This window comes from Acinonyx jubatus, chromosome B2, assembly GCF_027475565.1.
Source record: "Acinonyx jubatus isolate Ajub_Pintada_27869175 chromosome B2, VMU_Ajub_asm_v1.0, whole genome shotgun sequence".
NCBI classification, from domain to species: Eukaryota; Metazoa; Chordata; class Mammalia; order Carnivora; family Felidae; genus Acinonyx; species Acinonyx jubatus.
In genome coordinates, this window is record NC_069385.1 from 106,429,808 (window position 1) to 106,457,114 (window position 27,307).

General features: G+C 44.7%; 1 protein-coding gene, 2 long non-coding RNA genes and 1 other non-coding gene across 8 annotated transcripts in view; 1 reads left to right on the forward strand and 3 right to left on the reverse strand.

The window, feature by feature from the left end:
- LOC106974004 (uncharacterized) overlaps positions 1–7,378 on the reverse strand; it is a 37,947-nt gene extending 30,569 nt beyond the window's left edge. Inside the window, exon 1 of one of the 2 annotated variants that reach the window (XR_008298578.1) lies at positions 6,171–7,374. This is a non-coding gene — a long non-coding RNA (uncharacterized LOC106974004). Of the gene's footprint in view, positions 1–6,170 lie in introns of both variants that reach the window. The other variant, XR_008298579.1, reaches the window with a different exon arrangement.
- CLIC5 (chloride intracellular channel 5) overlaps positions 1–27,307 on the forward strand; it is a 159,802-nt gene that overhangs the window by 42,679 nt on the left and 89,816 nt on the right. Inside the window, exon 1 of one of the 4 annotated variants that reach the window (XM_027057628.2) lies at positions 14,883–15,284. The exons of the other annotated variants lie outside the window; for them this stretch is intronic. Within the exon in view, the coding sequence (XP_026913429.1) occupies positions 15,222–15,284 (63 nt within the window). The 5' untranslated portion in view covers positions 14,883–15,221. Of the gene's footprint in view, positions 1–14,882; positions 15,285–27,307 lie in introns of those variants that run through there. 4 annotated transcript variants of the gene reach the window in all.
- Positions 8,220–15,748, reverse strand: LOC128315626 (uncharacterized). The gene is made up of 3 exons (XR_008298577.1): positions 14,689–15,748; positions 12,731–12,880; positions 8,220–8,602 (listed from the first exon to the last, which is right to left on the reverse strand). It is a non-coding gene; the product is annotated as an uncharacterized LOC128315626 (long non-coding RNA).
- Positions 12,041–12,145, reverse strand: LOC113598953 (U6 spliceosomal RNA). Its single transcript, XR_003419719.1, has one exon. It is a non-coding gene; the product is annotated as a U6 spliceosomal RNA (small nuclear RNA).

Below are 27,307 nucleotides of genomic sequence, written 5' to 3' on the forward strand. Positions count from 1 at the left end.
GAGGAGTCCCGATAGGCAGATAGGTCATGTCATGCCAGGGAGTGTGATCCATGCTGAGCTGCCAAAGGGTTTCTTGCATGGGCTGGGTGATCTGCCGTGCATGGTAGCTGGCTCACCCTGGCTGCCAGGCGGAAGGTCAATTTGAGGAGTGCGGTGGGTGGCCAAGACAGAATGCAGTCAGGAATGTTCTATGACCATCTGGGCATGAAGCAATGCAGCTGCAGCTTACAAGGATGAAAAGTGGAGAGATTTGGGTAGGGACTTGGTAACTAATTGGATTGGGGATGATGAAGGAATTAAACAAAAATATGGGCTTGGTTTTGGTTTGGGTGACTGGAGAGATGACGGTGTCACTGACCGGGAAAGAAAATACAGGGTAAGGAGAGGATGTCAGGAAGAAGGTTATTAGTGTGGCATTTTGGAAATGTTGTCCTTGAGGAAACACCCAAGGGGTATATTCCTCAAATAGTTACATATTGGGATGAGGCTCTCAGGGAACAGATGAAGGCTAAAAGTTACAATCTGGGAATGAAGGAAGGAATTCTGGATGGCATTGGATTTCAAGGCAGGGGCCTTCATGAGCCTTACCCATAAGTAACTCATAACCAGGCACAATATCAACCTAAGTTTATTGTCCCTTCGAGGGCCCATCACAACTGCAGATCTGGATGGATTTGTGTCACCCAGATCCTTGAAGTCCTTTTGATGCTAACAGGAGCAGGGGAGCCCAGCAGTGCATTCTTACTGTTGAGTGAGGATGAGCTACTCACCCATCAGTTGTTAGAGTGTCCTTCCCAGAGATTCATTTCACAGCCCAGAAGCAGCTTGCTTGTTATGGTGGAAGGAAAATGGATTCACTGATATGGGCTGCAAGGTCAAAGCCAAGGACACTCTTCTTTGTGACAAGATGCGTTCCCCCGAGTAACAAGATTGGGGAAAGGGTCTCTTTTAGCCCTTTATCAGCATGAGTTAGTTTCCTGTATAATATTTGTCAGCTTGAATGACCCAGAGCCTAGCTTTCAGGGAGAGACAATGCACCGTATAAAGGCATCAAGGTACATCAGAGAGTCACAGAAGCCCGTGCGGGCACTGCCACTTTTCAGTGCAGAGGACTGGGACAAGTTATTCCTCCTCTCTGAATCTGAGTTCCCTGATCTTGTTAACATGGGGGTAACAAGAAAAATATCTGTTCTACTTTTTATGGCCGTGACAATCATTAAATAAGAAATATTTCTAGAAGTTTCATGCAAATGCTAAGATTGTTTGAAGATGCCAGACAGAAAGCCTACACTTTGTAGGCCTCCATGTAAACAGCTGTCAAGTGTGTGTGAACTATACTCAAGTTGATTCGCTCATTTATTCAACCCACTTATGGAATAAATGCCCACTGAGTGCCTACTCGGTATGAGATACAAGGGATAAAAAGAGAATGGACACTCTGACTGCCAAGTGATCTCTCGGCACAAGGGCAAGGGGTCTTGGCTAGTCAGGACCCACATGATGGGCACACATGCATCTCTATAACGAGAGGGAAGGAGCAGAGGAGTTGGCTTTGACTTGAGAACTTGGCCAGACCACTTTGGCCAGGCTGTTCTGTATCCTCTGCCCTCTAATATAAGGACTTTGACCAGAGAGCTGGTGCCGTGAGTAAGGCAGAGCTTAGGTCAGCAGTTTGACCCTCTGGGCCCTAACATAGGGAGGCTTCATTAAGGTCATTAAGCCTAATGTCTACTGATGGAATTACCCTGTGATGTGCTGAAGGGAGACAAATGATGGACTCCATGTTCAGCTTTTATCATCCTGGGATTTAATTTCTCAAGAGAGGAAAAAGTGACAATGGTTGTGTTTACAAGATTCCAAAAAAGCAAGGTAAAAAAAAGAATGGATTTGAACGGAATTGAATGGATTTCAATGCAATCTTCTATCATAAAATGACTTAGATAAAACCTCAGCCTTTGGGAGTGGGTTTTGCCATCCTGCAAATGTCTTTGCCTGTCGTAGATGCAGCCAGTGAGCAAAACCAAAGCGTGAGGGACATTGAAGTGAAAAGCATATATTGCAAAGGAGTCTTAGGTTAATGTCTGTCTTTGTACAAGTGTGAATTGCAACCCTTTCCAAAGTGTATTTAACTAAAGAAATTCTGAAGCATTATAGAGCAAGAGAGAGCGTGATTTGCTACCAACTCAGCGTATATTCAGTGGTGCCACCATTATTTCTTTAGGATATAACTTTTTCACTGAATGAAAGCCTCTGAGCACATTTTCTCCAAGAGGGTATTAATATTCCAAAAGTTTGTCAATATAATTATGTAGGAAAAGGTAAATCTGGGACCCCACGGCATGGACCCCCAAAGGGATACATGGAGGAATTCAAGCTAGATCTTTAGTTTCTCAAGCATGAAAAACTTTATCCTACCTTAGGGCCCCTCACACATGCTGTTCACTTCTCTTTTCCCTTCTGTCTTCAAATGACCAGCCCCTTTTTATCTTTTAGGTCTGGGCTTAAATGTCACTTCGTTAGATAAGCTTTCCCCATGCATGGCCTAAGCGGGGTTCCCTCATCTTCCACTGTGATTCTTTAGCATTGAAACCCAGATTCCCAGAAAGTATCTATCACATTTTATAAGTATGCATCTATTTATTTGTTCACATGTTTGTCCTATCTCCTACCCTGTATTTCAAGGCCCACCAAGCGAGGGCTATCCACAAGTGTTTTATTCCCCAAGATACACTCAGTGTCTCCAAGAGTATTTGGTGTGTAACAGGTGGTCAACAGAAACATGACGTGGAAATGATGAATTAACTCTGACCATCGCTGACTTGGTGGGAGAGGACTCATTTGGGAGGCAGCTGGTGTGGACCCAAGTGTACATCTATCTCCTACTCTGGTTACGAAAATTTTGGCAACGAGCATCTTTTCTCAATACTGTTAGGCTTATTTCAATTCTGTGTTTTTACAAACACGTTGCACCTCTTCAGCTAGAAATGGGGCGAAGAGCAGGAGCACCCCTCTGTTGTAGGCACTGTGAGCTCCTTGCAACAGAGGCTAGGGCTCACTCACACATTTATTCCCCAGCACTGAGCACAGTGCCTGGCATAGAACACGACCAAGGTATGCTTGGCCGAAGTTAGCCAAAATGAGATATTTGAAGTGCTTTCTGCTTTCTCTCCAGGAGAAGGAAATTGAAACAATTCTAGACAAGCCTCTGATTTTCTGTCCATCAAGTTTTGCGGCAGTAAGGCTAATCTTCCTGGGAGATCATAAAAGATTGCACAGTTGGGAAAAATATATGACAAAAAATAGAATCAAAGCTTTTTACCTGAATGTAGATTAAAGAGAGCCACTTGTTACAGTGCTGCAGAGATAAATTTCTTCTGTATCTGCCTAGTTATGACCAACTAATAAGGCATAGAAATGTTGTATTCTGTCTCTCTGAGATCCTAAAATAAGGAGACATATGTATACAAGGAAATAAATGGAAAGAAAAAAAAAGACTCAAACAGAGATATGTTTTTAGACTTCTAGAGGTGCAATGGACATATATAACTGCCCCTACCTTTAGGATAGGTTATTTTTAAAATAACAATTTGGTGGGACGTCTAAGTGGTTCAGTTGGTTAAGCGTCCAACTCTTTTTTTTTTTTATTTTTTTTAACGTTTTATTTATTTTTGAGACAGGGAGAGACACAGCATGAACAGGGGAGGGTCAGAGAGAGGGAGACACAGAATCCGAAACAAGCTCCAGACTCTGAGCTGTCAGCACAGAGCCCGAAGCGGGGCTCGAACTCACAGACTGAGAGATCATGACCTGAGCTGAAGTCGGGCACTCAACCGACTGAGCCACCCAGGCGCCCCGAGTGTCCAACTCTTGATTTTGGCTCAGGTCATGGTCTTACGGTTTTTGAGTTTGAGCCCTGCATCCAACTCCACGCTGGCTGACAGTGTGGAGCCTGCTTGGGATTCTCTCTCTCTCTCTCTCTCTCTCTCTCTCTCTCTCTCTGCATATATATATATATATATACACACACACACACACACACACACACACATATATATGTGTGAATATATACATATATATGTGTGTATATATACATACATATGTGTGTGTGTGTGTATATATATATTCCCCTCACGACCCAATAAATAAATAAACTTTAAAAAAAAAACAATTTGGTTAGATCAATTCTACCCATTTCCAAGAAGGAATTTGCAAGGTTCTCAAAAATATTCTATGCCATTCTGGAAATAATTCCTTATGTAGCTTGAAGAGCTGACATTAGAAGAGGGAGACAGTCAGATAAAGGAGGGAGGCCATCCAGCGTGGTCAGAGTAATGACGACAGGGTATATATTCCATTCTTTACCTGGGGGCATTTCTTATTTTGTCATTTGAATGTTCCAGTAGCTGACCATCAGCCTTCACTTGGAGCCTTTTGTCTCTCTCTCTCTCTCTCTCTCCCTTTCTTTTTATTCATTTATTTAATTCATTAATAATAAAATAATACTAAATAGTCCTCATTCATTGAGGTCATAAAAGCAGACACTTGGGAGTCAGACCTGGATTAAAATCCCAGCTCTAGAGTTTTCTGGTTAGCTATGCTTACTAACTAATCTGTGTGTATCAGTTTTCTCTTCTGCCCAATGGAGCCATGATAGTAGCTACCTCGTGAATAGGGTTGGAGTGAGGGATTAAGTGAGAAACTACCTCTGAAACACAGTGCTGTCTTATACGCATTTGTGGAGAGGCAGCTCTTTTGTTCTTTCTTTATGGGATAGTCAATATGCTGCATGAATTACACGTATTCATAAATAATATTATTTAAACTTTACATTAACTTCAGGGAAGGTACAGTTACCTCCATTTACAGAAAAAGAAATTGAGGTTTGGAAAAAGAACAAAATAAAAGAAATTGAGGTTTGGGAGGGTTGATCATCAAGGCATAAGGCTAGAAAGTGACAGAAGCCAAGTCTTGAGTTTGGAACTTTTGGATCCAAGCCCTGTGCTCTTTTCACTATATAAGACATTCTCTGTTGAAAAATAAGATTGATGCATGGAGTCATAATTTTATGATTGTATCATTTATCTTATTGTTTTAAATTGACACACGGAGCTTCTCTGCAACTCTGCCAATTTCTGGACATATTTTCACTTTCATTTTGTATTTTGGCTTACAAGCCTGGAAAGACTAAAAGTGCCTATATAGAGGGTCTGGAACTTTAAAACTATGACTTATTCATCTTAGGATGCAGCCTCCATTTTAAAAAGGCATCACTGTGCTGTTGACTCCTATCCACCTTACAAGAGCCCTGAAATCTTTTTTCTATCATGTGGACCACTAGTCACTCAACAAGTCACTCATCTAGTCACTCAAACAAGACATCAGAACTTGGGTTTCCTTTCTCCAGCTTTTGGCCCTCGTTTTCTCTCTGTTGGCTTTACTCTCAATTATACTGTCTTAGCAGTGGCTAGATACACAGGCAGCTCCAGGACCATATCTTAGTTTCTCCGTAAGTCCAACAGAAGGAAAGACTGACTCTTAGGCACATTTCTGACCAAAGCCCCAAATCTGAGCAAAGTCTGAGCTGTTTTTATTATGTCGTAATGAGGATTCATATAACGTCTTCTAAGAGTGACAAAGAAACAGCCTTAAGTAGCTTTGCTAGTTAACTAGTTAACTATGTTCTCTTAACTAGAGAACATAATTACAGTTTTAAAACATGATTCTTCACAAAGTACACTGTAAATTAAAATGTCATGAATGCAACACTAAGTAGCTTGCTTTGCAAGTCTATTAGAAGACCTTTTTTTTTTTTTTTTTTACCATTTTAAAAACAGAAAATTGGCCCCAAGTTGATCATGTGTCCATTTTGGACGAATCATAGTGCTCACAGGGAGTCAATGCTCCCATTGGCCAATCCAAGTTACCTGCCCAATCAGGAAGCTCCGCTTGAACCTAATGGGCTGTGAATGGAGCAGGTGCAGATTCCAAAGAAAATTCGGGGTTCCTTTAACAAAAGGGCAAATGGATTCTAGTTGTCAATCATTATAACAACTCTTCACTTTTCCTTTCAGAATTCTAATCTGCTTGGTCATGGGCATTTTCCCACTTCCCTCAATTCATTCTGCTCCCACCCATGGACAAGCTGACTTCCACACCACAAGATTCCTTACCTTGCTTCTCTCCAGCCTGGGTCCTCTTTAACACCATGCCCTTTTTTGATCTCTCATCAATTGTCAAGATAGGCTTCTTGGCCAAAAGAAAATTAGCTGTGTGTATAAAAGTAATATGGGTCAACATATTTTGGGGATTTTGTTACAAATGATGTATTTGAATTATTATTAATTATGTATTTTGAATTATGTATTTATCTTGGATCTGGCCCAAGGTTTTTAAAAATATATTTATGTAATAGTTGTATTTTAATGTGATCTTGCTGTGACTAAAGTATGAACTTTGCCATTAAGTGAGACAATTACCAGAGCAATAAATCTTGCCAAAAATTCATGGTGATGCAACAGAACATGACCTCAGATCACTTTTCCCTGGCCTCTTGTCTCCCACAGCTTTCCTTTCTCTAGGGGTTCCGTATTTTTTTATTTTTCATGAACCACATTTTGGTCCCTGCCTCTTTTTTCAGCTTGTCTCTGGTGTCTCTTAGGTTAAGCAGAGTGAAGAGGGATTCTAGAATCCCCAAATCTAGCCATTTCTTATCCAAAACCAGTTATTCACTGACTGCAATTCAGGAAGCAATTTCTAAGTCTCTAACATCATCCCAACCTCCTCCAAATCCATCCTGCTTCTCACATACAGTAAAGCATGCTGGTTAATAAAATGGGCTTTCACAATGGAGAGACCCGGGTCAGAATACCAGCTGTGTTGTTTATTATTATCTGTGTGATCTTGGACAAGTTACTTAATCTTTTTAAGTCTTTGCTTCCTCATTTGTGAAATGGGACTGATAGCACCTGTCTCACAGGGTTATTTATAGAGATGAAGAGAGCTCATAAGAGATTCAGAGCTTCAGGCACATGGTGGGCCCTTGATAAATATTGACTATTATTATTATTATTATTATTATTATTACAAACTCTTTTCCATGTTTTACTTCAAAATTAGAATCTTTACAAACCCCCCACACTGTAATGTCCATTTTAGTGATGTTAGCCTTTGAGTTAATATAAGTAAGGGCAGAATCTCTAGTGGAGGAGGAGGCTGTGAAAGAAAGTTCCAGTTATTCATTAATTCATTCCACCAACAACTATTTTCTTGAGCATGTACACTTGTATTTGAATTATCAACAGTTTGTTTGATAAGTGGTTTTTGTTTGTTTAAAAGTGTATAGCAAGGAACTGTTATGTTCTGAGGGTCATGCAAAAGAGACATAAAACTGCATTCCTGTCCTCAAGGGGACTTTACTTTTGTGGAAAAGTCCTGACTCAATCCATGAAGGAATAATGCAGGAGCAAAGACTGCTTATCATCAGGAGGTGATGTGCACAATGCGTCTTCTTAGAGGGTTCTAGAAAGCATATGAGCAGTGCTCCCCAAAACCCTGGTGGAGAGAATGAGTAATGCATGAATCAGTGGGATGAGTGAAGGTTGTTGACAAGGACCCCTGGCTTCAGTCCAGCCCACTCCCAGGCTCTCCCCGGGAGTCTGTAGGCCGACTGCGGTGGGGACAAAGATTACTGGTAATGTTAGGCACGCCCAAGAGCACATTAGTTTATAAAGGGATAGATAGAACTAGCAACCCACCCTAATCCCCCTCACAGCCCAACCAGTGACTTCATGGGATTGTAACTCCTCCAGGACTCACCTCCTCTTGTCTACACCCACCTGGTCCTCTCACAGAGACACAATGTAATTGATGCTCCTGCAGCTGCCATCAAAACCTACTTGTCCCCTCAGCTTGAACCTCAAGCGTCTGAGAGATTCTCCGTGAAGAACGTAAGAGTGGAACAATCTAATTCTCATAGAAGTAGCTGCTACCCTGGGCAGACTGAGTGGGTTCGAGCGAATATCATTAGGTACGTAAAAGTTGGAGCTTGTATCTACTGACGTTCTTCTACTGTGGCACTGGGCAAGGTGAACATTTCTACCAAATCTTCCCAAAAGGATCATCATTATTTCATACTGAATGTCCTTTTACCACATACACACACTCGCTCTCAGTCTAAATATGCTTATTTTGTTGTTTCATTTTTATTTCAATGAAAGTTCTTTCTATTTTACTGAATGACTATACTTAGGAGCACCAGGTCTCATGGAACAGAGAGCCGTTTTATAGATCTGAAGTCAATGGTAAGATGAGATCTGAGACTAAGGATTTGAAGCAAAGAATGCGTGGAAAGGGGATGTAAAAATAAAATCTAGTGGTTTTACCTTTTCTGCAGGTTTTAAGAATCTTGATCATTTAGGGGCAGCTGGGTGGCTCAGTCGGTTGAGCGTCCTACTTTGGCTCAGGTCATGATCTCACAGTCCGTGAATTCGAGTCCCGCATCTGGCTCTGTGCCGACAGCTCGGAGCCTGGAGCCTGCTTCAGATTCTGTGTCTCCCCCTCTCTGCCCCTCCCCTGCTCATGCTCGCTCTCTCTCTCTCTCTCTCTCTCTCTCTCTCTCTCTGTCAAAAATAAATAAAAACATAAAAAAAAAAAAGAATCTTGATCATTTAAAAATTTACCTACAGAAAATTCTCTTTTTTGGTTTAGAGCTCTGTATGTTTTCATGCATGCAGAAACATCTATAACCACCACCACGGACAGGATACAGAATAGTCCCATCACCTGAAAATATTCCCTTGTGCTACCCTTTGGTAGTCCCCCACCCCTCTGCAATCCTGTCAGCCATTGATTTGCTCTCCATCACTATAATGTTGCCTTCCCAGAATGTCATATAAATGGGACCGTTCAGTATGCAATCTTTTGAGACTGGCTTCTCTGACTTGGTACATACAGCTGAAATTCATCCGTGTTTTGGAGGTATTCATTCTTTTTAATGGCTAAGTGGTATATCATTGTATGGATGTACCACAATGTTTTTTTTTTATTCATTTAGCTATTGAGGGGCATTTAGGTTGTCTCCAGTTTGCCCCAATCATGAATTCTGCTATGCACATTCATGTACAGGCTTTTGTGATAACCGAAGTTTTCATCTCTCTAGGATGATATCCAGGAGATGACGAGTGCGTCTTATGGTTAACATATATTTGACTTTACACAGAATTGCCAAAGTGTTTTGTCAGAATGACTGTACAATTCTGCCTTCTCACTGACAATGTACAAGAATTCCAGTTGCTCTGTATCCTTGCTACCACATGAGGTTATCACGGGTATATATTTTTACCATGCTGATAGGTATACTGTGGTATCATTGTATTTATTTCTATTTCTCTGCTGAATCATGACATTTATCATCTTTTCATGTGCTGATTTGCCATTGGCATGTCTTCTCTGGGGATATGTCTGTTCAGATTCTTTTTGCCAAAGAAAAACAACTTTTTTTTAATGTTTATTTATTTTTGAGAGTGCGAGAATGTAAGTGGGGGAGGGGTAGACAGAGGGGGACATAGGATCTGATGCCGGCTCTGTGCTGACAGCAGAGAGCCCTAAGCAGGATCATGACCTGAGCTGAGGTCGGACACTTAACCCACTAAGCCACCCAGGTGCCCCTCTTTTTGCCAATTTTTAATTGGGTTGTTTGTTTTCTTATCTTTGAGTTGTGAAAATTCTTTACAAATTCTGGATACAAGTTTTTTATTTCCTCCTTTTTCTTACTTCTGGAAAAGATTGTGTAGAATTGCTATGATTTCAGGGCGCCTGGGTGACTCAGTCAGTTGAGCGTCTGACTTCAGCTCAGGTCATGATCTCACAGCTCGTGAGTTCAAGCCCCTTGTCAGGCTCTGTGCTGACAGCTCAGAGCCTGGAGCCTGCTTCGGATTCTGTCTCCCTGTCTCTCTGCCCCTAACCCACTCGCATTCTGTCTCTGTCTCTCTCAAAAATAAATAAACATTAAAAAAAAAAAAAAGAATCGCTATGATTTCTTCCTTAAAGGTTTGGTTGAATCCATTAATAAAGACATCTGGGCTTGGGAGTTTTTTGAGTTTTCGTAGGGGTTTTTTGGGAAGATTTTCAACTATGAATTCAATATCTTTACTGTATATGGGACTATTCAGGTTATCTCCTTTTTTTAATTACAATGTTTTTTATTTATTTTTATTATTCTTTTTAAATATAATTTATTGTCAAGTTAGCTAACATACAGAGTATACGGTGTGCTCTTGGCTTCGAGAGTAGATTCCCATGATTCATGACTTACATACAATGTCCAGGGCTCATCCCAACAAGTGCCCTCCTCAATGCCCATCACCCATTTTCCCCTCCCTTCCCCACCAATCCTTAGTTTGTTCTCTGTATTTAAGAGTTTCTTATGGTTTAGGGTTATCGCCTACTTCTTGAATGAGTTTTGTGTCTTTTAAGATTTGGTTCTTTTCATTTAAGTATCTGATTTATATGCAAAAAGTTGCCTATATTGTTCCTTTATTACCTTCTCCTGATTGTGAAGTTTGCATTGCTATCTGTCTTTCACACCTGATACTGATAAAATACATCTTCTCTCTTTTTCTCTTGGCAAACCCAGAGACAAATTTATTAATTCTATTGATCTTTTACAAGAACTAGCTTCTGGTTTCACTGATTTTCTCCATTGTTTTATCTTGTTTCAATTTCATTTTTTTTTCTTATATTTATTTTATTCCTTGTTGCTTTAGGGTTAGCTGGTTTCTTAAGGTACACGCTTAGATTTGAGACCTTTATTCCCTTCCTAAATGAGCATTTCAAGTATAAACTTCTTTCTAGGAACTGCTTTAGCTACATCCCACAAATTTTGATACATTGTACCTTCCTTTACACTGGGATCAAAATATTTTATAATTATCCTTCAGGCTTCTTTATTAACCAATGAATTTCTGAAAGTGAATTGCTTTATTTCCCAATATTTAGAGGTTTTCCAGAAACATTTTTTATTGATGTAATTGGTTCTATTATAGTCAGAGAATATATTTGTATTGTTTCATTCTTTTACATATAATGTTTGTTTTGTGATACAGAATATGGTTTATTTTGGTGACTATTCCATGCGTACTTGAAAACACTGTGGGTTCTGTTGTTATTTAGATGGGATATTCTATAAAAGTTCATTTGGCCAAATTGGTTGTAGTACTGTTTCAGTCTTCTATATTCTTAGTGATTTTTTTTTTTTTTTGTCTATTTGTGCTATCAATTACTAAGAAAAAATTTTGTAGTCTCCAACCATATTCGTGTATTTGTTTCTTCCTTCAGTTCTGTCAGCTTTGCTTCACGTATTTTGAAAGTTTTTTATTAGGTATGTATACACTTAGAGTTGTTATATCTTCTTGATGGGTTGAATCATTCATCATTGTGTAATATCCAACTTTATCGCTGATAATTTCCTTGTTCTGGGGTCTATTTTGTCAGATATGAATATAACCACTAACCTTCTTTTGATTAGTGTTTGCATGGTATTTTTTTCCATCCTTTTCCTTATAATTATCTGTATCATTATGCTTGAAGTGAGATTCTGTAACATTGTAGAGCTGAGTATCTTTTAAAATCCAATCCAACAATCTCCAGCTTTTAATTGATGTGTTTAGATCATTTTTATTTAGTGTAAATATTCATATGGTTGGATTTAGGTGTGCCATCTAATAGTAAGTTTTATGTTTGTTCTCTTTGTCCCCCCATCAAGCCTATGAGATTATTTGAAAATTTCTTCCCATTACATTTTGATTTACCTCTTGGCTTTTCACTACATTTCTTTATACAACTTTTATAGTTGTTGCTTTAGGAGTGGTTATGACATACATACCTAACTTTTCTCAGTCTGCTTAGAGGTCATAGTTTGCCACTTGAAGAAACCTTACCACTATATAAATCCCTTTACCTTCACCTTTATGCCATATCATTTGAGTCTGAATATATTTAAAACCCCGTAAGACATATGATAATTTTTGCTTTCAACAATCATACAAATGTATGGATGTTACACAGATTTACATGTTAGCCTTGCATTGGGGCCATGCTAATTTTCTCTGTACTGTTCCAATTTTAGTATATGTGCACCAAAGTGAGCATTAAATATGTCTTTGAAGTGCTTTCCTGGTAAATAGTTACCCCAAGCTTTCACTAACTGTGTGAAACTATGATTATCAGAAGTAGTGTATGATCAAGGAAGTGTTTTTCTCTGGACAAAGCTGGAATAGACTCTAACCAATTATGATTTGACATTAAAGGGTACAAAACAAATATTTTTTTTATCTTGAATGAAAGCAGAATGTAGACTTAAAAACTAGAAAAAGGCACAAAAGTACTTCATCACCAATGCGGACTTGTGTGTGTGTGTGTGTGTGTGTGTGTGTGTGTGGCAACATGAAGATTTAGAATATCAAAACCAGCAGTTGTCTGTAGGGATGTCCAAATGGAAGGTATTATCTAGAGATTAAAAGGGAACTGGTTCATTTCCAATAAGGAGTAACCAGTAGATGTTTAGAGAAAACAAAATAGAAGCCAACTCTGCTAGGTTGGAAGTAAGGAAAGTGGAGGTCATACCATACATTGTTTAGATCATAGCCAAGAACATGATCACACGTGTAAAGCATTTTTCATCTAAAGAAAAAAAAAACCCTCAAGGGCATTTCACGCATATACTTTTATTTACCTCTGCCACATCGCTATTGCAAATATTGTCTGCAGTCCAGAGCAGGAAGTGATGAGTCTGTGCAGCATGCAGTGAAGGTATGCAGTCATTGGCTCAGAATGTACAAGCTGTGAAGGTGACTGTTTCTCTAAAGGCTTTGGTGATGTAAGCCTGAAACCAAGGAGGAGGAGAGCAATTAGACCTCACCTTGATTAAGCTGTAGTGTATTGTGAGGGCTTGCAAGTTGGGCTTGGCGACTTCTTCAGTGAAAAGGAACATTTGTACTTGCGGTTTATGGGGAAACGGCCTGCCGTAAAGGGTGGTCAGGGTACCCTGCCATCTTCTCTGCCTGTCAGACGCCTGACCATTCAGGAAGATTCAGCGGAGTGCCTTCTGCTTTATGAGGCCTTTCTGTCTACCCACTCCCACTGTGGTGAATAATCTGTCTACATGCTGATTTATGGAGCCCAATTCATGTGACAGCCTTAGTCTTCCTTCCATGTGACTATTATCCTGAAATGGAACTTAATCTCCATTCAGACCAGGACAGTGTCTTTGTTTCTTCAGAATGACTTACCCAGCATGCACTAAATTTGAGAGAGGCAGTTAGTAGAGTAGTTGGGAGCAGAAGCTCAGTCTTTCTGCGTTCAAATCTGCCATTTTCTAGTTGAATGACTAGAGGCAAGTTACTTAAATACTTTAAACCTGTTTCCCCCTCTGGAACACTGGGATAATAACACTAACTGTAAAGATGAAACAAGTTAAGATCTCCAGTGCTTTTTTTTGTCTGGTACGTAATAAGTATTATTAGTTATTTTTATTATTAAGGGATTACTTTGTTTTCTTACAAAGCTGTGAAATAAATGCATTATTTGTGAGCAAGGCAAGAGAGAGCAACAACAGGATTAGCTAGAGAGAAGGCAGAGAAAACAAATGAAAGTTGACCAGATTTCAGATGCAAAAGATTTTGTACCTATTTTTTAAAAAAATGAAAGGTGGGAACGTACATTGGTACAACCCCTTTGGCAGTGTCTATTCAAGAACATTCTTGTACGCTATAACTTATAAATTCCACTCCTAAGGATATACCCAACAGAAAAGTGTCCATGTTATCACCAAAGAATGTTTGATAGAATGTTCATAGCAGCAGTATCTACGGTAGTCATTAACTGGAAACCATGCAAATGTCCATCAACCAAAAATACGGATGTTAAGTTGTGGCAATGAAAATGAACGATTTACAACTACACACAACAGAATGGATGAATGTCACAAATGTAATGGTGTGCAAAAGATGCCAAACATCAAGAGTATATATACTGTATTTACTGTAAGATTCCAGACAAGTGCTGTTACACGTCAAGATAATGTTTACTCTGGTGGAAGAGAGGGGTGGAGGGGGAGGAAAGGAAGAGAAGAGAGACCAAAAGGAGCTTCTGGGGGTGTAGTTAGTATTTTAATTCTTCATCTGGCGTTCCATGGGTGAGTTCAGTTCATTGAACTGGACATTTGTGATACGTGCATTTTTCCATATGTGCATCATACTTCACTACAAAACAGAGAACGGAATTTGACTAGGAAAGAAAGGAATGAAAAGAAGAGACAAGAAAAGAAAGTGGAAGAAAAAGTAAGCCTAGAAGATCAGCCAGACGCGGGTGCTCGGCTCCGGCTGCCCCTGACCAGGTTGGCTCACCCCTCTACCTTAGACGCGAGCCCTGCCCACCCCCACCCCATGTCCTACCCCATTTGCCCAGCTCTAGGATGGCTCCTCATAGGGGTCCTTTCTTTCCTTGCCCCCTCCCCACAGCTCCTCCCCACTCTGAGCACGGCTAAGGCAGGAAGGGGCTTTCCCAGTGGGTAACGCCAATAGTAGAGTAACTTGGAGGAGCTAAAGCATCGTTAATGACACATAAGACTTAAAGCCATCTTTTCTCCCCTCTCTTTTCCCGTTCGCTTGGACTCCCTCTCCCTCCCTTTACCTTTCCCGTGAGGTCCCCGGGGCCTCGTAGGCGGTGCCAGCCCGGCTCGGCCGCGGCTGCCTCCGGTCCGGCGGGGCCGGGGCGGCGGGGCAGGGGGCGGGGGCCGGGGCCAGGGCAGAGGCCGCGCTCGCCGGGCGCCCCTCCCGCCCAGCCCCGCCCGGGCTGACCCCGCCCCGCGGCCTCCGGCTATTTTGGGCGCGTTGGCGGCGACGCGGGGATCGCTGACTGGAGCGGATCCTGTGACACCTCTCTGCAGCCCGGCACTTGTTGCTCCGGGGACCTGCTGCCATCCCTAAACCCACCTTTCCCCTCTCCTCCTTTGCATGTGATCTCTCGGGACATTTGATCTCTTAGACACTGCGGTTCCCGGCTTGAGAAACAGATCCGATAATAATAATAATAATAATAATAATAATAAGCGCCGCTCTCAAGGAGGGCCCCGCAGAGCAGGAGCAGGAGCGCAGAGCGCTGGCTCAGGCGCCGCAGAGGTGGCGCCTCCCCGGCCCGGGACGCTGGCCCCGGGCGCCGACGGCATGACGGACTCGGCGACAGCTAACGGGGACGACAGGGACCCCGAGATCGAACTCTTCGTGAAGGTAGGTCGGCGTCCCTGCGCCCGCCGCATCTGTCGCGCCTGCAGTCGGGCTCCCGGCTGCGCGGGCTCACGTGCCTGGGCGCGGAAAGAGCTGGGACGCTGGACCCTCCCCAGGGAGGGCAGCCCAGCCCCAGCGATCCCTTGGGTGGCCTTCCTGCAAGCCAGAGCCTCGCTTCGGGGCTCCCGGCCGCTGTGGAGTCAGGTGCAATCTTGCAGATGGCTGTCTTCTTGGAGAGTTGGCCGGCCGTTTGTCAGATCCGCTGTAGAGCAGGCGGGTCGCCGCTACAGGTCCCTGCCCGGTGCGATTCTGGCTAGTCCTTAAGGGGGCATCTCAAGGTATAAGGAGGTGGCCGGAACCTGCCTGGAGCCGTGAGCGTGCCTCTAAAATTGGGTGGGAGAGAGAGCTAAGAGAGGGAAGGGAAGAAAAGGAAACATTGCCGATCCGGACAATTATCTTTGGCAAAATAAAAATAACATCTCTTCAAATGTCTTTTCTCTCTTTTGCTGAGAGCTACTAAAAAAAAAAAAAGCAAAGGAAACAAAGGTGTTTCTTGCTTTGTGACTTGCAAAGCAGAAAACAAACACTCCATTGGCCAACATTACTATTATTATCATAATCATGGTTCTGCAGGGGAGTATCAGGAAATGCCAAGGTTTGGCAAACAAACAAACAAAGAAAACCAACAACAACTACAAAAAAAACCCCGGTCAACTTGGGGCAGGCTGGGATGGAGGGGCACAGTGCACAAACTGACTTCAGTCGCCTCGCTCCCTGGGCAGAAACAATCTACCCTCCAAACGGCTGTATTTCATTTGCAACCTGTAGGAGGCAAAGCTTGGAGGCGGAGGAGGCGGCGTTTCCCGGTCCGCGGGTGGTGCGGTGTAAGAAAGAAACATTTGATCAGTCCTCGCTGTGGCGGGCTCACCGCAGAAGCCGGGAAACCTGAGGCGGCCGGAGAGCGGCCTCCTGGGCGGTGCGGGGAGAGTCGCCAGGCTTGGGGGGAGGGGAGTCCGCTGGCGGCGTGAGAGCCACGGGGGGGGTGGGGGGTGGGGGGGGGTGGGAATAGCCTTCAAATGCAAAGTTTCCCAGCAAAGGCACAGGTGACTGAGGAGAGGAGAGTTCCTTGGTGCCTTTTTTAGGAGTCTCCTGGCTGAATTGAAAAGACCTATATATCTGCGATGGGAAAGATGTTGTTTTGAGCAAATTGCCCTTATCTCCAAGCTGATGAGAGATTTTCACCACAAAAGGATAAGATCTGCATAAACCTTGATAGCAACCCTTTGGTCGTTGGTATCTTTTGATGCCTAAAATCGAACTGAACAATCCCCAAACCTCCATCAGGTTGCGACTTGGTAAGTGGTCCTCCCCAGTTGGCCCTAGCGTACCACAAAGGTCTGTTAAATATTTTTTGGCTAGGTGTTACCTTCTTTGGGTTTATTTTTCAAAATAATCCATAGAAATTATGCCTGTCATTTGCTTTGCTGAACCTGTTTGTCTCCCCTCAGATGTGGCTCCTGTCTCCCTCATTTGGTTTCTGGGTCCCCTCTGGGCAGGATTACCAGGTCCTTTGGCAGACCCAGATAGCGAAAGAGGTCGTGTCCTCTCCAGAGCTGGGCACTGTTGGACCAAGGGCCAGGAGCGGGCGCCCTGAACCTCACCATCCAGTCCTGTGGCCTAGGGAAGGGAATGAACAGGGAGAGCTTTAACAAAGCCAGGAGGCTCGCTGCTCTCCCTGAAGAAAGCTATTCTAGGACTTTCTCAGATTTCCTGGGAGCAGGTAGTTTCATAGTGTCAAGTTCCTGAAAGCTATTTGAAACACAAATTGACTCTTTAGAGTCAGAGGAGCCCTTTGACCCACTACTAGGCACGGAGACCAATTCTACCTGCACCTTGGGAACTTCGTGTTGGCAGCTTTGAAGGTTTTTTCCACGTATACAAAAAGCTCACTGCACAGCCCTCAGTGCCCCCAAAAGAATTCTAAAATGCCTGTGTTGTTATTTGTTTTGCCCCTAAAGGAAGGCAATCCATGAGAACCAGGCAGGCCTTCATGATTAGCTCAAAAACCGGACTGATGGGAGAAAAAAAAAAAATCAGAGGTTAGCTCTTGATTTTTTCCCCCTTCTTTTTTGCAATTCTGGTTTGTAGTTATCATTTATAGGGAGCAGCAAAGGCTGAAAAATGATTGTGAAATCAAGATCCTGTCCAGGTGATGATTGGTTTTATTTTAGGGAAACAATGTCCTGAGTTCCAGAATCAATTTACAGAATTGACATTTCTCTTAGCTCTGTGATGCTCATGAAGAAAGGCCTTCTTGTGGAGGGTGTCTGGTGCCTGAGGTCCTTCCAGCAAGGCAGGATCGGTTGGTTTCTAGGAAGCCTCTCAGTCAGGCTGGACCCCACCCAGAATCCGATGTGTCATCTTCAACAACTTTCTGGAAGGGACCTTCTCTCCACCTGGCCTGTCCACTGGGTGCGTCATTCAAAACCTGGGTCACCCAGGGAGTTTCCAGGACACATGATTCTAGCCCACATCAACTGATTATCATCTGTTAACTATTACTGCTGCTGCTGCTAATAATAATAATAATAATAATAATAATAATAATAATAAACGGTAGCATTTTAGGATTTATGAAGCACATTCAAATACCTTATCCTGTTGGATCCCCAGCATCCTGTTTATGAGCCTTGGTTCCCTTGCGTGAAAAATGAAGAGAACGAAAAAAAAGTGACTCACGGGGACCTTGTGAGACTTAGCTGCTGTGAGAACACTCAGTGAGCCACAGTTTGCTTTCTGTGTAACAACCCAGGGAAGTAAGAATGATGATTCCACCTGTTTTATGGTTGAACACGCCTGGTCACATTCAGATCCAGTCCTCCTATGTAGCAGTTTGGACTCTGAATTTCTCTTTCTTTTCCAAATACCCCTGTTAGGCCTTGTACCTGGTTTTGCTGAGTTAAGCTCTTGAGGGCCATCCAAGAGGACAATTCATTGATACCTAACTAATGCATTCTAATGTGGTCATAGAATGCAGCCAAGGAGTCTGCTCTCCTTGCTCTGTACTCCTTGCAGAGAACATTGTAGTAGCGACTTTTAGGAGATTATCTCCCTCACACTTTTAATTTCTTCATCAACAGTAAGAAAGCTTTGAGTAAATCAGCTCTGATCTAATGTTTCATAATCCCCATGGGCGGGACAGAGGTTTGGAGAGACAGGACATGAGATCGAGTCATGTTTTACTTTTAATTGGCTGATGACTGAACAAATTCCTTAACTTCTTTTTTTTTTTTTTTAATGTTTATTTATTTATCTTGAGAGAGACAGAGCATGACGGGAGCGGGGGGTGGTGGGCAGAGAGAGAGTGAGACACAGAATTGGAAGCAGGTTCCAGGCTCTGAGCTGTCAGCACAGAGCCCGATGCGGGGCTTGAACCCAAGAACCGTGAGATTATGACCTGAGCCAAAGTCGGATGCTTAACCAACTAAGCCACCCAGGAGCCTCCAAATTCCTTAACTTCTACGAGCCTTAGTAACCTCTTTTAAAAACAAGAGGATGGTCATAAATAAAGTGATCATGTCATTTATTGTTCCGACAAAGACACTTGGTTGGAGAGTGAAAGGGGGTGCTATGAATAATTGGGCTAGGACAAGAATTGTTCGGGGTAGATCAGGATGTGTGGCCACTCTGGTTATGAAAATACTTTCACCACAGACTTGCTGTGAGGACTCCACAGGAGCAAGTAAGTGAAAGCACTTCGTAAATGAAAAGGGCTATAAACACACAGAAGTAAAATAATGATATGAATTCCATGTCAGATAAAACCTTTCCTGATCTGCAGGCCCCTGATTTGCCTTAAGGAACAAAAGCTTGGCTGCTTCCTCACTTGCAGGGCTATTTCAAGACTAAATGAGATCACACACAGCTTGGACTTTGATCATAAGGAAGACAGCAGGTTAAATTGACAGTGGCAGTGAGTGTGGTTTATAGAACGAAGAAAGAGCAAGGAAGTAAAAGCAAAACAGAAAGTGGTTCTGGGAAAACAAACACAGGATGTGCTGAGTAGGTTAGATCAAGACATTCCTCCCATCTGCATTGATGCCTTCTCACCTAGTCTCATCCTTAGACCCCCAAAAGTAGAAAACCACTGAGGTGGTTAGACCAATTTGCTACAAATGTCTCTTGGTGCCAGGGCGGTGAATTTCAATAGAGACTGGTGGTTCTCAACTTTGGCTACATGTTCAGATTGTTTGGGAAGCTGTAAAAACTCCCTATGCCAGGCTACCCCTTGGTCAATTACATGGACGTCTCTGTAGGGGCGTGGGACCCAGCAGCACTATTTTTACCCCCACCCCCAGGCGAGTCCAGGGTGCAGCTTTGGTACAGAGTCACTGAGTCATGATCAGAGGCAAGTTTGATTGCAGGCAGCTTTTGTCACTCTGAAATAGGTGGCCTCACAAGTGCGGATTAATGTCCAGAATTTGTAACAGCCTCAGGGCATCGTGATCAGGAGTGATGTTGATAGAGAGCTCACACCCTATCTGTGCTCGGTTAACAGATGCTGACGGACTATAAAGCCCTCTCCACAGGACTCCAGAACAATCAGTGCATGGGGTCTAGTCAAATAAGCCTCAGTTCAGCGTGGGGGAAATAAAACGGCATCCTGCTGATTGTCTGATGGAAATGACTAGTTGTTTGATTTATTGAGTGATCCAGAAGGCTCTTGACAGTGGTGCAGAGCACAAGTCAAGTCATGGTAACCCATAGTACAGTCATCTGACTTCCAGAACAGACAGGATCACATGTTGTGACATTCCCTCTCAGATCCCTGCGGCCCACTGGCTGCCCGGTCACCTTGGGCACCTTGCCTGAGCAGGGGATCATTAGGTTTTGACATCCCCTTCATCCTATTAAGCAGCTGTTTTTCTTTTCCGCTACTCCAGGTTTGGGTCTGAGGTCAATAATCCAGTGCACACATTCACCTGCCCTGCTGTGTCCATGAGTACATCTTTTCTGGAAACGCATCCATGGGAGTGCTAGGGTCAGAGGTCAACTGGCGGATGCCTCAGGCCCCCTGGCAGATGGTGGGGGTGAGGGCTGTGGGTCTGCAGAAGCGAAGTCCATTCAGCTCCTGCCTCCCTGCCCGCTTGCCTTGCGTTGTTTTTCTAGGTTGCCTCGCTCCCCTCCCTTCCCCCCAGCTCCGCCCCTCCACGGGGCAAAGACTCCATCAATTTTGACAGTCAGGTAAAAACCTTTTCATCTCGATTCCTTTTGAGTTGCCAGGTGCTGGGCCCCTGTTGGTGGCGGCAGGAGGTGTGTTGGAGGAATGGCTGGCTTTGGGGTCAGGCCGTGGGCTCCAGCCATGCCATGCCGGCTAGGACAGGCTGTTGTGGCTCCCCGTGCCACAGTTGTTTTTTTGTTTGTTTTGTTTTTTGTTGTTGTTTTTGTTTTGTTTTGTTTTAACCAGAGCAATACTGATGATGGTAATACATATTTTGTAGCGTTGGGGTGAGCATTGAATGAGCTGTGCATGAATTGGGGCAAAAATGTAGCTTCTTCTGCTACAGCGTCCTTGGTGAGAAGCCAAGCCCGTGAGCTCTTCTACCCTGGTGTATCCGAGAAGCCACAGACTCAGTCCTACCTGCTTCTGCCTCGCTGCTGGAGCTGAGTACAAACGTCACTGGATCTGATTGCCTCTGTGAAGTGCTGCTCTGTGTCCCCAGAGGCCGCTGTCTGAAGTTATGTGGTTGACCTGGCCACAGGGTGTGTGCAGGTCCCTCACCAGTGGTTGGGCTTCTGGAGCTCAGTGGAAGTTGATTCCTCCCCATCAGTTGCTCCCTCATCCAAGGGAACTCCCACCTTAGCCCTGGGGGCTGGGTCAGGATGCATCAAACCCTTGGGGGGGAGGAGGAGGTACGCGGGGGGGGGGGGGCATCACAGGCCTCTTGTGGGGATGTTATTTTAGGGGCGTCATTCTCTTTCCAGTCACTGGGCTTTGGCTCACCGGGAACATGCCTATACCTTTAACCCTTAGATGAGAAAGAAGGCTCTAGAGTCTCTGACCTTTGGTTTCAGGAGGACCCCCCCCCCCCCCAGCAACCTTCCAGCTCTGAGTAGCCATAACTGCTCTTCTAGAAAATATACACGCATGTCTACGTGTATTATCTATCTGCACAATACAAACGACGTGATAGACTCTCAATATCTGGTATTTTTAAAAATTATTACCCAGGAGACATCCTTATCGGTCTTTGTCATCAAGGTTGGAGGACTAGAAATCGTGAAGGAGCAAAGTGGGTAAGCGTGGCTTTCCTGAAGATGTGGGTCAGTGATAAAAAGATTCTCTGTCTACCCAGGGCATCCTAGACCTGACTCTGCTTACATTCTGAGGGGTCAGCTCCAACCACCGGGGAAATCTGTCTGCCAGCTCCCTGATGGAGAATCTACTTTGGAAACACATACATGTAGTGAAGTAATAGCTTAGTTCTGAGATGGGAAATTCTTTCAGGATAAATAAGATAGAGAGCCTGTTGTCAGAAACTAAATGAATCTTTTCTGGGAAGAAGAAATGGAGTTTTAACTTCTACCAGCACCCTCTCGCTCTGCTTCCGTGGGAAGATTCTTTGAACTGCATGTGTTGTAGCCCTCGTGGTGAACAATAGCTGGGCCAATGGCGCTCGGTTTGGGGGTGTGCGAAAGGCACTGCAAAGCTTCTATACATACACCGGCTTGCTCGTGCCCTTTCTTCAGAAATCCCTATTTAGGAGGATTTCGGTAAGGCCCAGGCATCTGTCTCCTTATGAAGCTATCCCTGGGTGATTCTGGGATTTATCAAAGACTGAGAGCCACTAGCCCAGACCATGGGTAAATAGAGCTGTACAAGTAGTGGCATCCAAAGGGCGACGTGAAGTCCAGCCCCTACTTGAAGCGTGCGTTTCGCAGGGTGGACGAGACTGAGGCAAGTACTCTTACTGGCGTGCATCACCCTGGATTGAGCACAAATAAACCGGGAAAGGGAGAAAAGGAATGCATTTGACCTTTCTTTTATAACTTGCTTTTATCGTCTGTAATATTGTGTTATGACATTGGAGTGACCGGTAATTTTGTTTGTTTATTTATTTATTTAAGTTTGTTTATTTTTGAAAGGGGGGGAGGGGCAGAGAGAGAGGGAGACACAGAATCCGAAGCAGGCTCCAGGCTCTGAGGGGTCAGCACAGAGTCCAGAGCGGGGCTCGAACCCATGAACCGTGAGATCATGGCCTGAGCCAAAGTCGGATGCGTAACCAGCTGAGTCATCCAGGCGCCCCGGGAGGGACCAGTAATTTTAAAAGGTAGACATGAAGGAGGTATTTGTGAGATAAAGAACTTTTGGAGTTAAGGGATTGAAAACAGTCAACCAACCAACCAATCAACTAGTTACCCAACATGCTTATGAAGCTGCCTATTCTGTGCCAGGCTCTATGGAAACTCAAGAGGGGCTGCTGGACAGCAAGGAAGACAGGGTCTTAGGAGTCCATGAGCTTGCAGCTGAGGAGTAAAACTTCAAGCAAGCATCAGTGCCTCATGAATGACAGGAAATGAAATGACGGGTGCAGGTATAGGGACCAGCATGTCCTGAACAATGTTTCCAGGTATAATTTGGGGGGAGTGGGACCTGAGTTGTGCTTCGAAGAATGGTTAGGATTCATGGAGTGGCAACCAGGTCAGGTCCAGCAACAGAATGAGGTGAGGATATTAGGGCCCAGGGGGTATATAAGATTGTCTGAAGAGAATGGCCTATGAGGAGGGGTGCAGTTGGAAATAAGGTAGAAAAAACCTAACAGTGGGAAGGGTTGTGAGTGGCCGGTAAGTGTTTTTTGCTCCATCATAAGTAAGTGGGAAGCCACCAGAAGTTTCTACACAGGATAGGACTTTAATTCGGTGCCTGCTTAGAAAGGCTCATATGCCGTATCGCATGATGTGGTCGGCAGTTGAATGAACTCAAAAGTAAGAAGCCCGGGACTCCAAATCCGATTGGCCACATATTAGGTATGTGAGTGTCTTTAAGGCCAAATTTCCTCTTCCGTAACATGGGATACGAGATCATAAAGTGGTAGAACTTCTGACTTGGAGAAACCTCTTAGAAGTCATTTGTTCTGACCCCCTCTCAGCAGATAAATTCACAGTATAACATTTTAGGTTGCTAAATTCACCTCCTGAGACGCAGGTTTCCATATTTGGGATGGTGACACCACTGATGGGCTTGTTCATGATTGTCTAAGTTGTTGTAAATGGACTGAGTGCAGATAAACTAATTGGGCTTGAGTTTTACAGTTCTTTTTAGCCCCGAAACCCTATGAGTCTACCATAGAGCGGCGAGGACAGGAGTGGTTGCTAATGAGAATAATCTTCTAGTGCTAGAAGGGTTTTGTTTGAGGCAATGGCAGGTCAGTCAAGTGCAGATGTCCAACAGAGGGCTGGAAAGCCTGAACTCAGAATGACCGGAAGGCCAGGGTGAGGGGTGTGGGTTTGGATTTCTGTTCAGAGCTGCAGCTGAAGGACTAAGTTCCCCAGAGGAGGAGGAAGGAGCGTGAAGGAGTAAAGAAACAGGGACTGTGCTCAGGAAATGCCCACCTGAGGGGGAGGAGTGAGGCCCAAGAGAAGCCAGCAAAGGTGAGGAAGGAGCAGAGAGGAAGGATGAAGGGAACTATGGGAACGTGGCTCAGAGGCAGGAAACAGCAGGGTGTCCCCGAAGAACTGAGTGCCCTGTGGCTGTGGCAAAGAGAATGTGAAGAGAAGCAGGAAGGCGACAGAAACATAAGTTAGGGTCGGATGTTGAGGCACCGCTGATGGCAGGCAGAGCAATTTGGAGCTTTTTTACAACGTAGAACGTTGCCTGTGGAACCACCTGCTGGTGGGGAGGGGAGTGCTTAATCATCTGAAGCTGGCCTGCCTGGCCCTGTCGCATCTGAGGACACGTGTTTAAAACTCCGGCGGTCTTCACGGTGTCACAGGCCTTGTGCCGGTCACTCCACCCCCGGGTAACAACCTCTGTGGTCCTTAAGATGAGGTTATCCACCGTCGTTAATCATTATCCTCTGGTAAGGGAGGAGAGCAACAGCATCAGGCTGGAGAGATGGCGCCCAAGGTGAGGGAGGGAAGGCCCTATAGTGAATGGAGTCCAACTGGGAGCCCATTACCTAGAAGGAAGAGGAAGGGAAAACCTCGGCGTGGCGTCCGTTACTATCTCTTAAAAATCCAATTTGGGAGGTTGTCATGGCAACAGAGCCAGTTTTCTCGATTCAGCTCAAGGCTCCTCTCTTCTGAACCACACGCCTCTGCTCCCCGGTGCTGACGGCGAACAGAGGCCCGGGAGCTACAGCAGGTGGGTGGCACTTCGTTTGTTCACATTTGGGTGCTGTGGCATCCTGTAGTCATTATCGTAAAACCTAGGATCCACAGCGTCTTTATAATCTGCCTGAGAAACCAAAGGAGCCACACGCCTGTGGTGATTTATCACCATTGCCTCAGAGTTTTCCTGTGCGGATAGAGAGTTCTGGGCAGGGCTTGACCACAGGACTCTGGCACAGGGGAGCCACGTGGGCAAAGCTACGAGACCTCTCCTCGTTTGGGTACTGAGTGAGCCTACCAGAGAGCTGACCTGTTTGGCAGGATACTACAAGGGACCAGTAAGAAACACGAGTCACTTTTGCAAGCCAGCGTTTTTTCCCTGTTGGAGTGTGAGAGGTATCTTATTGGTCAGCGTGGGCCCTAACAGCTCGGCGCAGTGTGTAGTGAATGGTTTTCCCTACTCGGGTTCCTCCCACTCTGGTCCTGCCACCCCCTAGGGCTGCCGGCTCCTCTGTCTGGACTCCACGTTTGCCAGCACAGGGGGAGACGGCAGGAGGAGGATCCCCTGGAAGGTGTGCGTGGTCCCTGACCGCAAGTGGCCACGTCACTGTCACCCACTTTCCACAGTCCAGAACTCAAGTATCATCTAGCTGTGTTCCCAGGAAGAGGGGGAACAGGTTGGTGAACCACAAATCATTATCTACCATAGAAATGATTTATTTCCTGGTTTCTTGCCACCGTATTACCTCATCACCCCTGTCAGGGCATCCTGCCTGCGGCCTCTCGCCCCTCCTGTCCTCCAGGTTTAATGCCATTAGCTTAATCTTCCTCAGATACTCCCTTTATCACACCCCCTCTTCTACCTGCTAGATCAAGGTCAAGTGCTTCAGCTTCATTTTGAAGACCGTCCAGAGCAAGCCAGCATTCCATTTCCTGACCTTCTTTCCCATACTCCCTGAAAATGGTTCCTTATGTGTCTTAATAGTTTTTTATGCTTTTTTGAGTCTCTTCTCTGATTCTGTCCTCACATATAGCCCCTTTGAGGAAGGAAGAGATTTAAGCTTTGTCACAGACGAGGTGCTTGCCGGGGTCTACGTGCTGTGTTGTTCTGCACAAGCCGAGGGAGAAACCTGGAGATCCTGATTCCAGAACTGACCAGTCCCCACCAGGACAGGGTTTCCCAGTCCTGTAAGATCACGAGAACCACCTAGGACACTTTCCAAATTCTAGCCCAAAGTTAGGAGCCAGAGTCTTCAGGGGATGGGGCCCCAGACGTCTATAATTCACTAGTACCCCGTGATTCGGATGCAAGGTCCGTTATGGGAACATTGCCATAACATAACAAGGGCCCCTGTGAATATCCTGATCCCAAAGAAGTGAAACTCATGGTGGACATTTAAGGCACAGTGACATGCAAACACAGGAGAGAAACCTGAGGGAGCAGTGGGCCTTCCAACTGCTCTCAGGTCACCCCATCTTAAATATTGGCCCATGCTTTCAGAATGCCCTCCACGGACTGTGCAGCTATAAAAACAGTCATTGGCAGGTTTTTTGGGTTTTGTTTTTGTTTTTGTTTTTTACCCAGCTGTTCATCCCCATCCCCGGATCATAAGGTGCTTGAAATAGACAATGTCAGGAAAGAGATTGGGGGGATGGCAGGGGGCCAACGCGTGGGAGAGACAAAGGGAAACGGACTTGACTTTGAGGTAGCAAAACCAGACCTCACTCTCTGGTCCTCTTTTGGTGCACTGGGTCTCTCTGCAGTTGTGGAAACCAGACGGTCAGTTTGGAGACTGAATAATAATAGCCGTGGCTGTATGATGCTCTGAATACCTTACTTGCATTGTCTGAATCCTGATTGTGACTCCCGGTTTGCAAATGAAGAGACTGCAGCTCAGAGAGACAACGTCCCCTGGCCAAGGCTGCAGAGCTAGGACATGGTAGGCATGTCCCCCAAAGACTTTTTTAAGTTTATTTATTTTTGAGAGAGAGAGAGAGAGTGAATCTCAAGCAGGCTGCACACTGTCAGCACGGAGTTTGATGTGGGGCTTGAACTCACGAACCTTGAGATCATGACCTGAGCTGGAGTCAAGAGTCAGATGCTTAACCGACTGAGCCACCCAGGTGCCCCCACAATTATTTTTAATCACTGATGAGTGCTCGCTCTCTCTCTCTCTCTCTCTCAACAATAAATAGACTTAAAAAAAAATAACGAAGTTAATGTCAAAGTTGCTTCAGGGGCATCTGGGTGGTTTAGTCAGCTAAGCATCTGACTTCGGCTCAGGTCATGATCTCACAGTTCGTGGGTTCGAGCCCCGTGTCGGGCTGTGTGCTGACAGCTCAGAGCCTGGAGCCTGCTTCGGATTCTGTGTCTCCCTCTCTCTCTGCCCCCCCCCCCCCCCCGCTCACACTCTAATCTTTCTCTGTCTCTCAAAAATGAATAAACATTAAAAAACATTTAAAGTTGCTTGAAATACCATTTTCCACGTGGCAGCTCTTTATCAAGGTCTGCCAGCCGCCAGGCCATGGCTCTGATAGGGAATGAGCTGCACAAGGCAGGTGCAGTTGAGCCCTGGCAGAACTCACAGCCTGGGAGTGGAGGGGGCAGGGCACACCAGACATGCAGGGGGGTTGTGATCCTAGGGCAAGTACAAGGCTATGGGAGCTCCAAGCAAGGGGACCCGGGATCTAGAAGG